Source organism: Phoxinus phoxinus (genome assembly GCF_949152265.1).
Source record: "Phoxinus phoxinus genome assembly, chromosome: 6".
NCBI classification, from domain to species: Eukaryota; Metazoa; Chordata; class Actinopteri; order Cypriniformes; family Leuciscidae; genus Phoxinus; species Phoxinus phoxinus.
In genome coordinates, this window is record NC_136881.1 from 6,104,682 (window position 1) to 6,120,205 (window position 15,524).

The 15,524-nt window shown below is 36.5% G+C and overlaps 1 protein-coding gene across 1 annotated transcript in view; it reads left to right on the forward strand.

Annotated features, from left to right (window-relative positions):
- The window catches only part of erbb4a (erb-b2 receptor tyrosine kinase 4a), a 172,165-nt gene extending 160,056 nt beyond the window's left edge, over positions 1-12,109 (forward strand). The window contains exons 21-27 of the mRNA XM_079615910.1: positions 259-414; positions 692-767; positions 1,734-1,880; positions 3,939-4,036; positions 4,154-4,324; positions 5,864-6,164; positions 8,989-12,109. Coding sequence (XP_079472036.1) covers positions 259-414; positions 692-767; positions 1,734-1,880; positions 3,939-4,036; positions 4,154-4,324; positions 5,864-6,164; positions 8,989-9,842 — 1,803 coding nt within the window. The 3' untranslated portion in view covers positions 9,843-12,109. The remainder of the gene's footprint in view (positions 1-258; positions 415-691; positions 768-1,733; positions 1,881-3,938; positions 4,037-4,153; positions 4,325-5,863; positions 6,165-8,988) is intronic.
- Positions 12,110-15,524: the final 3,415 nt, after the last annotated feature.

The following is a 15,524-nucleotide window of genomic DNA, read 5'->3' on the forward strand; positions in this document are numbered from 1 at the left end:
AGGATATTTTGGTTAAAGATTATATGAGAGACATTCATTTAATTGTTTTTTGGGGGTTTTTTGGTGCATGAAATGAATAAATCATTTATAAATAAACACTGCAAAAAATTATAATTTTGTGCTGACTTTAAAATACAGCTGTTTTTGTTGGGTAAATTTTAACAGACCTCCACTGTTCTGAATTTAATTACTTATAGTTGCATTCATGATAATCATTGTGTTTTTGGAAAGAAGCACTCAGATATTCTCTTTCGGCAGGGTATGATGTTCCTGGAGGAGAGGCGGCTGGTGCACAGGGACCTCGCGGCTCGTAACGTCCTGGTAAAATCTCCAAACCACATCAAGATCACTGATTTTGGACTTGCTCGCCTGCTTGACGCTGATGAAAAGGAGTATAATTCAGATGGAGGCAAGGTCAGTGTTTAGAACCTGAGACACACTGGTTCTGACAAACTCATAAAACTTTCTGAACCGTTCTATTGAACTCATTTTTAAATGGTGGCTTGGACAAAAAACGTCATTAATCAATGAGAGTGGTAGTTGCTTGATTGTATTTCTAATCATATTGCAGTGCTGTTTCTTTTTTCTTTTTCTTTTAGAACTTAAAAAATTCATGTGTTTAATTAAACATGATTGCAATACTGTATATTTCCAGATTATTACTTCCTGATTAGAATTTTCTCTTATGCAGATGCCCATCAAGTGGATGGCTTTAGAGTGCATACATTACAGGAAGTTCACACACCAGAGCGATGTATGGAGTTATGGTGAGTAAAACACTTACAGGGCCCTATCTCGCACCCAGCGCAATTGACTGTGTACACCGACGCATGTATTTGTCCTATTTTGCACCCGACGCACAGCGGACTTTTCCCTCCACATTCGCACGTCGGTAAATTAGGGAATGAACTTGCGCTCGCGGGAGGAAGCGTGTTCCAGCGCAAACGTTCCCTGGTGATATTTTGCAGTTCCAGAAAACAATTCCGCCACCGACCAGGAAAAACCTCGTCTAAAGTCAGTGGAGCGTTGTGCGATAGTCATATGCTCTTTTAAGGGCGCATGCTTGGCCATTATGTAGCGTGTGAACAACGCGCATACACTTTGATTCTCGTCTAAACGGATGCAGCAGTTTTCATTTTTGCAAATCATGCATTATTACATGGAAACATATTAACACACGAGGGAAATCATTGTTGTGTCCATGAAGATGTGAAAAAAATAGGCATAAATCTAGATTACACATTTACCCAAATTATTATACGCCTGTTTAACCGCCATGGAACAAGTGCGCCTGCTCTTAAAGGGAATGTGAGAGGACGCTCTGATTGGTTTATTTCACATTACGCCCAAACCACACCTATAAATAATAATGAAGCTACTTCAGACCAACACATTTTAGATTTGTGTCGGGCGCAAGAGTCATTTATCCCGCCGGTATAATAGCAACAGCGCCCGGGATCCGTCCACAAAGTTACTTGCGTTTCAAGTTTGATATTTGTGTTTCAGATCGTTAAAATAGGGCCCACAGTGTCCTAGTTTGCATTCTTGAATTTTTTTTGAAGAAAATACTGTAATAATTTCATTCAGCAAATATGCATTTAAAAAGATCAAAAGTGACAGTAAAGACATTTTTAATGTTACAAGATTTCTATTTCAAATAGATGCTGTATATATACTGTATATAGACTGTACAAACACACTATCTAAAATGCGACTTGTATATTGTGATTCAGGGGTGACTATCTGGGAGCTGATGACGTTCGGAGGAAAGCCCTACGACGGGATTTCGACACGTGAGATTGCAGATATCCTGGAGAAGGGCGAGCGTTTGCCCCAGCCGCCCATCTGCACCATAGACGTCTACATGGTGATGGTGAAATGTGAGTGTTGTGTAGAACCCTGAATGTGATCAGTAACTCAAATCTTACAGAAACGCACTAGCACACATACATGTAAGTTAATTGATTGTACATATGTCTTGATTACCTTATTCATTACCCTAGTTTTTGAATGATAATGTAAGGTACTACAAATAACTTTCATTTTCTCAAAACAGTTTTAACATGATTTTTCCACATTGTATTTATATACTAATATGATATTTTATTTAGAAAATGCAGACACATGGTTTTTTAGCCCATCCGCTCGCCATGTTTAGCCAGACAGCCGTGTGGACTGTGGAAATGAGCAGCTTGGGGAGCGCTGGGGTTTCTCAGCTGGCTCAATCAAATAAACACAAAGAGATGAAATGAGACGCGGATTGAACCCATTAATTCTAATTACATTTTGACTGTAAGCTGTTGTTTGTGATTCTACGTGCTGTGACATCTGTAACCCCACGGACAATGAAATGCGAAATATTGATGGAGATGAAACGTGGTGTGATTGCGTGAGTAATTGCTGCTCATTTGGTTAATATGTTTGAGTGTGAGAAGTGAAAGGAAATTAATTGGGAGGAAATAAGGAGCGGGCTGCTGCAAGGTGAGGGCATGTTACTTCCTGACAGAGACATAATAGAACTGTAAGAAGTTCAGTAATTTGGAGGCAATTTCTAACTCAATGTGACTATGTCTGTCTGTCTGTCTGTCTCTACATTTGAATTTCTTTTTTGTTTTATAAAAATGTGTTATTTATTTGTTTGTTTGTTTATCCATATATGTATGCATGCATTCTTTGTTTGGATTGTCTATCTGTCTAGTATTTAGTAGCTTTGCTGTAGCTCAAACAGTAGAGCGTTGGTGCTTGCAACGCCTAGGTCATGGGTTTGATTCCCAAGGAAAAGCAAGAACTGATAAGAATGAAAAAATGTGTCCCTTGAAATGCAATGTAACCCCTTATATTGGCACCGCCATTACATATTTAAAACAGTAATATCCTACACTAAACCTAAACTAATCTTGACAAACTATATATCATTTGAAAGCTTACTATCTCTAGTTTACATATTTGTAAACGGATTTTCAAAATAAATGACAGAGGAGCCGTAATTTATCAATTTGCAACAATAATGTTTTCATACTCCTAAGGCGTGTTCAGACCTTTATTTTGAAATAGTGATGAACATGAAAAATCATAAAAGAATGGTAGAAACCTCAGTTTGTTTTCATGCCAAGAGTTCAAAAGATAGCATCCATTCAATTATTTTAGAAAAAAAGGTCTGAAAATGTTTTAAATATAATAAAAATATAATAGATATAATAGATAATATAATAGATTCAGCATTTGTGATGTGGCAGCGAGCTATAATGCACATACGTGTTTCTTTTGTGTTTGAATTCATTTTAAAATCTGCCAAACTTTTGCCAAACCATCCTATACTTCTGAATAGGATGTCTACTTCATAAATTGTATGAAAATTGTAAAAAAATAATGGTTCAGATCACTCAAACTACATATGGAAATGGAGGCTCCCTTATATGGGCAGTAATGTCAATTAGTGAAAAAGTTTGGTACTGCGCCCAAACAAAATCTCACTGAAAGCTTATTTTTTGAGATATCAACCTACAATTTGAAACACAACTTCAGATTTTGGGCTTTGATTTTTTTTGCATTTTTTGAGTCCTCCAGGTTTTGAAAATATATATTTTATATAAAATATGAATAATTAAAATTTTAGCATTGTACATTATCATAAACTCAAACTATAATTGTTTTCTGTTTAACTTTCTTAATTTATTTCACTTCTACAGAAATATGCCAAATATCTTCTTTAAAACAAGACCAATCGTACATCTATATTCCAAAGCATTCCTGAATTACAACCATTTAAGTTTGGAATGTGCATTTTCATGTCTATTAAAAAAGGGGGGGTGCCGCTTAAAGTTGCTTTGGATAAAATCGTCTGCTAAATGTATTTATGTATTTGTTGCGGTGTCCATAAAAAATGTGTATTTGACAAATGTAGTTACTACTGCTGTTTTTTCTGTTTTCACCTCCAGGCTGGATGATTGATGCTGATAGTCGGCCTCGGTTTAAGGAACTCGCTGCAGAGTTCAGCCGCATGGCACGAGACCCTCAAAGATACCTCGTCATACAGGTGAGAATACGGTTATTTTTGTACTACATCTCACCTTGAAAATCAATAGTTTTGTCCGATACACCACCCGTTAAACTCAAGGTGATCGCAGAGTGATGGTGTCATTCCTCCTCTCAGGGGGACGATCGCATGAAGCTGCCCAGCCCCAGCCACAGCAAGTTCTTCCAGAGTCTTCTAGATGAGGAGGAGCTGGATGACCTGATGGACGCTGAGGAGTACTTGGTTCCTCAGACCTTTAATATCTCTACCTCTTCTTACACGTCAAGACCACAGATGGATACCAGTAGGGTAAGAACAGCTATTTGCTTCTTTTTCCAGTTCTTTTCATGAACTGATCAAATGTGTACCTTGAATGAAGTGTAAGTCACTGTGGATAAAGGCATCTGCCAAATGGATATGGATAATGCAAAAGTTAATGTTTTAAGAGGTGAAGTCTTTGAATATGTTTGTTTTACTTTCTCTTATTCCATTTAAATGCACACAAAGTTTGGAATTATTAAGATGTTTTTTTTTTTTAAGAAGTATCTTACGGTCAAAAAGGCCGTGTTTATTCAAATACAGTGCGATTATTATCAATGGTGCTCAAGTATGAACAATTCGACTTTTTTGTTGAAATCGTGATACGTTTTTTCAGGATTCTTAAATTAACAAAAAGTTCAAAAGAACAATATTCATTTTTAAATATAAATCGTTTGTAATATTATAAATGTCTTTACTGTCACTTTTGATGAATGTGATGTGTCATTGACTCCTTGCTATATAAAGTGTACTTTTTCCTTTTCTTTTTTTAAAATCTTACTGTTTTTACCTAACCTCAAACCTTTGAATGGTAGACTATCACTATTCCCACATTAATGTATTTTCAATGTTGATAATAATGATATTTTTTTTTTGCATCAAATTAAGGATGGCTGCTATTCGAATGTTCAGGAATAAAGTATAAAAAATAAATAGAAAACAGTTATTTTAATTTGTAAAAATATTTTACTTTATTACTGTTTTACTGTATTATTCATAAAATCCTTGTAGCCTTGGTGACATTATAGACTTTTTTCAAAAACATAAGAACATCATAATTATTCCAATCTTTTGACTGGTAGTATAAAGACAACTACTGTATAATTTCACCATTTACTGTATAGGTTAACTTCCCAAAACGTACACACTGAAGCTCTATAGCATTTCAGTTCTGTTATTTCTGTTTGTTGAGTGTTAACAGCAGTTTAGAAAAAGGAATGAACTAGTTTGTCCAATTAATGGCAGAGAAACACAAATCATACATTTGAAACATATAATACCCATGTACTGTATCCATAACCTTTTTTTTTATTCCTCTCAATGGAAGTTGTTTAGCTGAACATCTTTTTACACAGTTGTGCAGATGGAAAACATAAAGTGGAGCTGTAGAGGAATGATTACTGAAAAACCTTTCGGCTTTCATTCCACTCATTTACTCTCATGCGTACTAGCCAAACGTTCACCCCTTATTTTGAAAGTAATTGCTTTTTTTTTACAATTCGGTTTCTCCCTGAAATAATGGAACTTCCCATCATCCCATTGATTTTTTTTTCAGTGTTCCCATAGTCCTGGATCAAAACCACTAGCATTTGGATGACATGAGTGGGACATCTTTCCACATGCACTTAGACAGCCTGACCTGTCTTCTCTTCTTTAGTATTTTCTTTTCTAGCAGTGACGCCACTTAAAATTTCCAACAGCCTTTTTTCTCTGTAATTGATGAGCAGTGTTAGTATTAAACACCTAAATGATTGCATGAGGCGTAGAAGCAGGAGAATGACCTTTCTTTATTTTTGAACCCTCATATAGACGCAACTGAGATGTCGTGACAAAGTTTTTAGCCCAGAAGACGGGATGGGAGCTTGTTCCCATGACCCTTCTGGTTCAGCGAGTGCCGTCTTCATCCCTGTAAGCACACAATGTGCGGGTCTCGATGTGCTGGAGGAACAACACTGTAATGGGAGCTTGAAGAAACAGCCGTTGTCTGGCTCAGGAGACGACTGCGACAGCCAGCGCTACAGTGCAGACCCAACTGTCTTTTTTGGAGAGAGGGGTCCAAAGACCATTAATGAAGATGGTTACATGAGCCCTATGAACAAGTCAGCCTCAGGTAAAAACAAAAACATTAGATGTCTTTTTGAGGAGTTGCATTCGAAATCCACTTGGATCAAAAATATGAGGGGGCATGTGCATGACGCTTCTGGGTATACATGAATTAGTTTGGTGTAAATCACCTCTGAAAGTCTTTTATTACACATTCTCTAGTCAATAATATCGCTGTCGTTCCATTTCAACCTAAGATAGTTTAAAATAAAAGGGTGTCTGGAGTAAAACATGAATCCAGTGTGGTGGGTTGAGTAGGATGATAAATCAATAGATTCTGAGTTCCTCCATTACAAATGTTGGCAGCAGTTAATGGTCTCATCCTTCACCTCAAACTGAAGAGTGCCAATGAATTGTGGGTGGTTAACTACAAGTTGGCCACTCACTATTTTATTATTATTGTTTGTATGCTAGTATCAGTAGTTAAACTACAGCCAGGAGGCTATATGGTACTAACACAAAGCAACTAATTATATCTGAAGCTGTTTAAGAGGACAGAATTACACTTCAAGATTTTGGGGTCAGTAAGATTTGTTCTTATGCTCACAATGCTGCATTTATTTGAGCAAAGACAGTAATATTGTGAAATATTATTACAATTTAAAATGAATGCTTTTATTTTAATATATTTTAAAGTATAATTTATTCCTGTGAGGCAAAGTTGAATTTTCAGCATCATTACTCCAGTCTCCAGCGTCACATGATCCTTAGGAGTCATTCTAACATGATCATTTGGTGCTCAAGAAACATTTATTATTATTATCAATGGGAAAAACGAAGCAAAGCAAATTTTTTTCTAATTTGCACATTTTTACATTAAATACAGCTAACAAAGCTAAAAATAAGCTTTAATGCATTGTCTGAAGACGTCAGTTCAGTAATGTTACTCTAGAGACCGCAGATTTTAAATGTACAATATAATATGACAAAAACATCAGTGAAGAAAATCAATGAGTAGCTTGCTGCCATGCTACACTGCTGTTGGAGTACACCAGCTTTTTACTGGTAAAGCTAAAAACAGCTTCCAGAAACTGTAGCTAAGTAGGTTGTGTCGCCACTTTTGGTGACCTTATTTTCATCACTTTAGTTTGAATGTTCTGTTAAATGTTAAATGTTCTGTTTAAGCCTTTATTCTGAAGATGTTCACATGCTCCACAACTGTATGAATATTCTTGTGCATGTGTGATCACCATTTTCAGAATAAACTAAATCTGATGTTCTCTTCTGGAAATACTAGAGATGCTCTCATTTATTATGCTGCATTTTTATTATGCGAACAGTAATTTAATCAGCTCATTAATTATCATTCATTTTCTCAACAATAACACACAAGAGCGCAATGAATTGTAAAATGTAGGTCTTGAGACTCGTACAAATGTAGGCCACGATGTTCCTTTTAACGTTTGTAAAATGTTTTGAGTCTCCTCTTTTCTCCAAAAAATGTGTTTCTTTAATAGTTCTGTATTTAATATTACTCAGAATTGTCTTTGTTTGTACGTGCACTGTGTTACATGTGTTACAAGTTACTCAGTTACAGATGATTTATGTTGAATTAGTGTTTTACATGACCCAAGACAATATGTGTTAATACACACATACAGTATATCTTATTTCGATTTCTGGAAGCTGGAAAATGAGCTTAATCTGGTTAATTTGTTTACATGACTCCCTAAAATTAAGTAAAAATTAATCTTACATATTTCTGATTAATATTGGAATGTGCTTGTGCATGTAAACAGTATGACTGTTGTAAACAAACTATTACAAAACATTTCATTTATTGCAATAAAGCTGAAATAAACAATTACAAACTTAAACAAAAAAATAGAACTGTTGCCGTGGCAACATGTCTTTAAGTACTAAAATTATTAAAATACTAAATTATACTATTTGATATTATATTATACAAAAAAATAAGCTAAATATGAACAAAAACGGAAACAAAAATAACAAGTACATGATAAATTACTAATAAAATAAATTAAAACTGGAAGTAGAAAAAATAAGCGGATTCAAAATATTAATAAATAATATAATAGTGTATATATATATATATATATAAAAAAAAAAATTGCAGTACGTGTACTTTCCGTATTCTTAGTGTACTTACCCTCAAAAGTAATATAAGCAGTAATATGTGACCCTGGACCACAAAACCAGTCACAAGTCGCACGGGTATATTTGTGGGAATAGCCAACAATACATTGTATGGGTCAAAATTATAGATTTTTCTTTTATGCCAAAAATCATTAGGATATTAAGTAAAAATATCATGTTCCATTAAGATATTTTGTAAATTTCCTACCGTAAATAAAAAAAAAACATTTTTTGTGAGTGAATGCAGCACCATCGTGAACATAAATGCACAACTTTAAAGGCGATTTTCTCAATATTTCACCCTCAGATTCCAGATTTTCAAATAGTTGTATATCACCCAAATATTATCATATCCTAACAAACAATACATTAATATAAAGCTTATTTATTCAGCTATCATATGATGTATATATCTCAATTTCCCCATGTGACTGGTTTTGTGGTCCAGCCAGGGTCACATTATTAGGTAACTACATGGGTTAAGTCAATGTTTAGGGGTTGGTTCAGGGTTAGTACCTAGTTATTACCCAGTTAGTGTCATTACAATAAGAACATACTGTAGTATGTTCATGTGAAACATGACTGTAAAAATAACACTGGTGTATACTATTGTAAATCTAGAGTATACTACTTTAGTAACTATGTGTGGCGAATGGTAATGATTCTTTATTCGGTATATAGCTTGTATTATGCTTTTTACATTGTATATATATTTTTGTTTTATTTATCTACAGACCATCTTAGTCCTGTCGAGGAGAATCCTTTTGTAAATCAACGGAAAAATGGAAATATTAATGCACTGGACAACCCGGGTTACCACAGCACCCCTGATAGGAAATCCAAGGGTGAGGATGAGTATATCAACGAACCCCTTTACCTCAACACATACAACAACACTAGTGGGATCAGCCAGGAGATTATGAGAAAAAATGGATCTTCCATCCCACTACAGATGACTGCAGCAGCCAGCACCGCAAGCAGCCACGTTATCCTCTCCACACAAACTGGGAAAGCCCATCACCATGGCCAGGGTACACATGTTCATTTCGCCGTTCCACCTGTTCAGCCCCCCCAAACCACATCAATGAGCCAAAATGGCCAGCATTCCCAGTCGCCACACGGTGTCGAATCCAATTCCTCCAGCATGTCTGGCAACCCTTCCTTATTAACCCAAATCTCCATTGTCAGCCAACAGATTCAACCTTGTCTGGCAAGTCAGTCCATCCACTCTACCCATCCGGCTCAAGTGGTGAAATCTGCAGTCACAAGTAAAAGTGTATCCGGCCTTCCCTGCCACCTTGTCTACCCAGGTAACATGCTTCAAACGGGTCATACTGGGACTGTAATGGTCGACAGGAAGTCGAAGAAGAATTTTGATAATCCTGACTACTGGCAGCATAGTCTACCGCCGAAGGTTACCCAACAAAACCCTCAAGACCCAACGCAAGTGTGCAAAAGCAAACACCTCTATAGGCATAGCATCCGAAGTCGCATCGCTGTGGCCGACAACCCTGAGTATCTTTCTGAGTTTAACAAGAGACCAGTTCTGCCACCTCCACCGTACCGGCACAGGAATACGGTAGTGTAACGTCACAGTCGTTATGGAGAGCCAGATTCTTCTACCAGCACCATACGTTAAATTGGAATTACTGAAGTACAGGAAAACTCCTACCATCAGTGTTTCTGTCAGAAGAATTCAGGAAGGAGACTTATTGGACTTTAAAAGGAAAACCGACCAACCAAAGTGCCTCTAAACTATTCCAAAAGCTATTCCATCTTTTCCATTCCAACAAATCAGAATGTATCGAGATGGATATCCCTTAAAGGGATAGTTCACCAAAAATATAAATCGTCACCATTTACTCACCCTCATGTCACCCAGACTTCTTTGAAAACACCTGAGAGTTTCTGTCCTTCCATTGAAAGTCCATTGTACTAAAAGAAAAATACTCCAATAAACCCACTATAATGTCTGCAGTCAGCAATTGTGTTTTCCACATCAACACCCAAGCAAAAATACTAATAAACATAATAGTTTTTTTCTATGGGAATTATTTGATTTTAGCTAAACTGAACAAAATCATGATTTTTTTCTAAACAAAATAAATGACAGTCATTTCACTTCTTTCAGTGTACACCAAAACTTCATAAAGAGTGAATAAAAAGTTCATAAAGACATTCCATGTACCATATGATGTGCTCTATGTATGTGCATGGATCATTGTTTATATGTGAATGCAATATTTAATTAAATCATTACATAAAGCGATCGTGTCTCTTTAGGAGATTGGATTTAACTGCTCGATTGAAGCATCAGAGATTTGGTGCAATGGACTTTCAATGGAGGGATATAAATCTCTCAGGTTTCATAAAAATATATGCATTTATGTTTTGAAGATGAACAGAATACTTATGGGTTCGGAATGACATGAAACTGTAAATGATGACAGAATTAATTTTTTTGGTTGAACTGTCTATTTAATTTTCAAGCTCTGATTGATTCTCCTACAGTTAGGAAGTTCACAGTGACTTTGTGGAAACTGGTGTCCAACTTGACACAATGGTAGAGTCCCCGATGGTAAGCAAAAACACTTGCTCTTGTGGTTTTATCAAAGGAAACGGACAGTATTTCTGGTGTCGTAAGTTTTTTTTTGACCACGTTCTGACCATCCTGTATCGTTGCTGTTGATGCCGTAACCTATTTTCTCTTCGGTTTTAAACGAACTGACACGTACAGTATCTAGGAGCGCCTACAAGAGAATTGGGGTAACTCTTTCATGTGAACGAGACAACGTTGTGGATTGTAAAATGATGCATTCTCTTTTACCGTTGTGGATTTATTAATGGACTACACTGGTTGGATACTGTTTATTTTCAGTGATGCTCTTCTTCATGTTTTTTAAAGATCTTGTCCATGTCCCCCAATTTTGTACTTGTGTATATACAAACTAACAAATCTGATACAGGCAGAGAAAGAGCACATGGGGCTCACATACCGCTTCTTGAGCTAACAGGAAATAAGTGCCTTCCTCAGTGGCACAAAAGCACCGATGGACATGCCCATTCAATCTTCAATTGCTGTAAATATGAGAAACCAATTTGAACATTTATTACTGAGCCATCCATGTGCAAATAGACTCACTTGGAACCATGTATTGAAAATATGTTGTTGTATTTAATTAATCAATTAATGAATTTAACGGCAAGATTGGTATATTCTATCTAGAAGGCAATATTACAGATAATGGAGGGCACAATACAAACTCAAATAAACTACTGATCTCCAATGGAGAATTTTTCAATGTACTGTGACAGAAAATACTTTTGTCTGAAATGTATCCTGCTCTCAGTGAGAGTGCGACCGTATTGTGGCCAGGGAGAAACCGTTCATATGTTTTATAAACTGTGATGGACATTTGTCATTACTTATGTCAGAGTGTCATAGCAAATAAGTGCAAATTTGATCCTAAATGTGATATTATGAGACTTTGATTTGCTTTCGACTGAACAGCCATGGGAGATAGCTAGATTTTTTTGCCTTTTTTATTTTATTTTCCCTTTGGCTTGTATTTTGTTTGTTTGTTTTGTTTTGCAAAAGATGCATCTCATCCCTGTTGTAATTCTATTTGATGGAATGACACAATAAAGGTCTTGTTTGAAATGTGGACATGCTCATAGGTTTTCAGAATGTGACATGAGGGTCTACAATCACCACTTTGTTCATCGCACTTTTCAGGTGTAATCAGTTTTGAAAATAAGTTTGAAAACACCCGTCGCATTTTATCGCGCATGCAGCATTGGTCAATCTATCATGTAAATGTACCAAACCCGTATCCAACCGACCGTGACCCCAAACCTGAGGTACGTACCAAAACGTTACTTCTGTACTGAAAGTATTAAAGTATTATACTGTACTAAAGTATTATTTTTTTTAACCATTGTTATGTCTCCCAGACTGCAGTAGTACCTCAGCTTATGATCTGTGTAGGAAGTAAATGAATCGAACGGTCAGCACATGGAGGTTTACTACAACCATGTCATTCCCCTCAGTGTAAAAATTTGTGTCCTCTCTATCTCAGCATCAAAAAAATGGATCCATAGTTTTAACCAAAATACCATAGTGTTTAGTTTAGTTTTCTATGACAAATGTCGCTTTTATTGTTGCTCATTCGCAGAGTTCAGGGTCTGTAACTCATCCTGTGCTCCAGTGATGTATGTTTATTTGACAGGATCAGTTAGAGAGACATTTCTGTCTCACTCGGTACATTGTGTATGATGATCTTCATGCACCGCTCCGGCTGAGCCTCTTTGTCCTTTTAAATGTCTCCTTTTGTGTTGGTGACCTGTAATAAATGAGCATGCGTTTAAAAGTGGCAGTTGTGTGAAGTGATTAGGGAGAGAGGGAATTCTAGAGGAGAGTAACAGAGGATGAGAACACACTATCACCAAAACTGTGGCTCTGTGCCAAACCCTAATGAGCTCCCACATATGATTTGGCATGATCACATGCATGCTTCTCAAAATGATCTTGATTTATTACCAATCAGATTACCTATTTGTGAAGGGGAATTTCAATGCATCGAGAATAAAGCAATTCTAGAATGCATTACAAGTTTGTGAACTTTTTAATTCAAGATGGCAGATGGAGTCAAGACAATGTTTATTCAGTGCTGAAAACTAACAAAAAAAGTTCACTGTGTTATCATGATTTATTGTACATGTAACAGGTATTTTGGACATAAATGTTAGTGCCTTTTTTGTTGTTGTATTATTTATATACTTGTAGTATTTTAAAAAAATCTTTTATTTTTCTATTTTCAGTGTTAATTTTATTATAGTTTTAAGTTTTTGTAAATGTATGTGCCTTAGTCATTTTTATTACTTTTGTGTGTGTTTAAAAAAAAAAGATATTTCTATTTAGCTTTATTGTTTGTTTTTTATTTCAGTTCTAATTTACATTTAAGTAATTTAAAGAAAAATCTTTTTTAAGCAAGTTTAAAAAAAAACATAAAATTATTTTAGTTTGGCTGTATTTTAAATAAAACATTTTTAATAATAAACTATTTTTATTTCTAAATTAATAAAAAAAAAAAACATTTGTTTAATAGTTAAAGGTATAGCGGAGGATTTTCTTCTTCCGGGTGGGTAGTGTATACTATTGGTCCACCTAAGTGTCAATCATTCTGGTGATATGTTTACGTAAGGCCGTTCACACGCTGGCGTGCGCTAAAAGCACATGTTGGGCTTCCCACTGATGCCGCAGTCGCGAAGATTCTACTAGACAGGTAAAGTTTGTCATGCTATTTGGAGAAATCCATTTAAAATCACTGCTAGTAGGCGTTCCCTCTCGGTCGGGAGCAAATAGAAATTGGAGAGGGCGGGTCTTTTCTAAAAGTAGGAAAGATCCTCCGCAATACCTTTAACAATAACAAGACTTGTTAGTAACATGGTGATTTTTGCAGTACTATTGCACATTAATAATAAATTGGCACAACATGAGGGTGCTATGATGACAGAATGTTAACTTTTGGATGAAATTACTACTGATCTTACTACTGCCATGTGTAATTGTGGTATCTTATGTACTTCTTTTAAAAAAAAACATTATTGTATGTGTTTAAAGGGATAGTTCACATACAAATTCTGAAAATTATGTCATTTACTCACTGTCAAGTTGTTCCAAACCTGTATGAGTTTCTGTCTTCTGCTGAACACACAAAAAAAAAATATTTTGATTTGAAGAATGTTGGTAAACAGACAGTTGACTGTAGCCATTGACTTCCATAGTATTGTTTCCCCCCTACTATGGAAGTCAATGCGTCACGGTTCAGGGTGCTTCATCGGCTTCCCTGAGGGTGAGTAAATGATGACAGAATTTCCATTTTTGGGTAAACCATCCCTTTAATATTTAAAATAGTAAACCATGTTGAATTATCATCCTCTTATGGGCTTTGAGGCAGAGCCTTGTGTGTGTTTGTCTGTAAAAGTGTGCACTCCATGTAGGTGACAGTGAGCACAGCCGTCACTTTGCAGCAGACATATCTCTGCTGTTTCCCATAAAACTCCCTGTGAGGAGGTGGGGGTGATGATGTGTGACCTTGGATTACTGGCTCTTCTAAAGGATGTTCTGAGAAACCATCACGACTGTGCTTTATGCCCTCAGTAGGGAGTTTGATGTAATGTTCGCTCACAATAGTAAGAAATTGGATTAGAGGGGAGAGCAGATGGAAATGTGTTTTAGTAAAGGAGGAGTTTAAGCAACTGAGATATTGTAAAGAGTTAGACAAGCGTGCCATTCAGAGTAAAAGCTCTGCGCAAGCACAAAAGGAGAAATTTTTGGTCTACGTTTATGCTAATTAGGGTTAATTTTTGCTTCAAAATCCATTCACACCAAAAGTGATGTTTCAGTCCAAACACAATTCAGAGCACCAGTGTGAACAACAGAACTGGATCTGTTTTAGGCCCAGTTTTCACTTTTTTTATTTATTAAAATGCTAGATACACACAGGGCCCTATCTTGCACCCAGCGCAAATTACTTTGTACACGACGCATGTAGTATTCCTATTTTGCACCCGACGCACAGCGGACTTTTCCCTCCACAGACGCACGCCGGTAAATTAGGGAATGAACTTGCGCTCCCGGGGGCGGTTCAGCGAAAAGAGGAGCGTGTTCCGGCGCAAACTTCCCCTGGTGATATTTTGCAGTTTCAGAAAACAATTCCGCCACAGACCAGGAAAAACCTTGTCTAAAGTCAGTGGCCCGTTATTCAGATGCTATTTTAAGGGCGCATGCTTGGCCATAATGTAGCGTGTGCACACCGCGCATACACTTTGCTTCTCTCATCTACACAGACGCAACGGAAGAGCCGTTACGGAAGCCCCGGTAACGGCTCTGAATGCATTCATTGAATTCTTCCTCGGTATCGCCTCTGAAGAACTCCGTCAACTAGAGCGCCCTCTCGCGGCTGTTGACAGTAATGTTTTCCCTTGGTTCATCTCAGTCAGTATGAATACATTTTTATATATAAGTCGCACCTGACTATAAGTCGCAGGACCAGCCAAACTATGAAAAAAAAGTGTGACTTATAGTCCGGAAAATACGGTACCCAAATTATTGAGGCTAATTGTATAATGACGGATCAAACCTGTTTGATCAATAGTGGCAAGACACATAGGTATATAAGGACATCTGACAAAGTGGGTTGTCCGTCAAGAACCAGGAAACAAAATTCTGAAGACTGCGAAGTCACCTTTACCATCATGTAAGTTG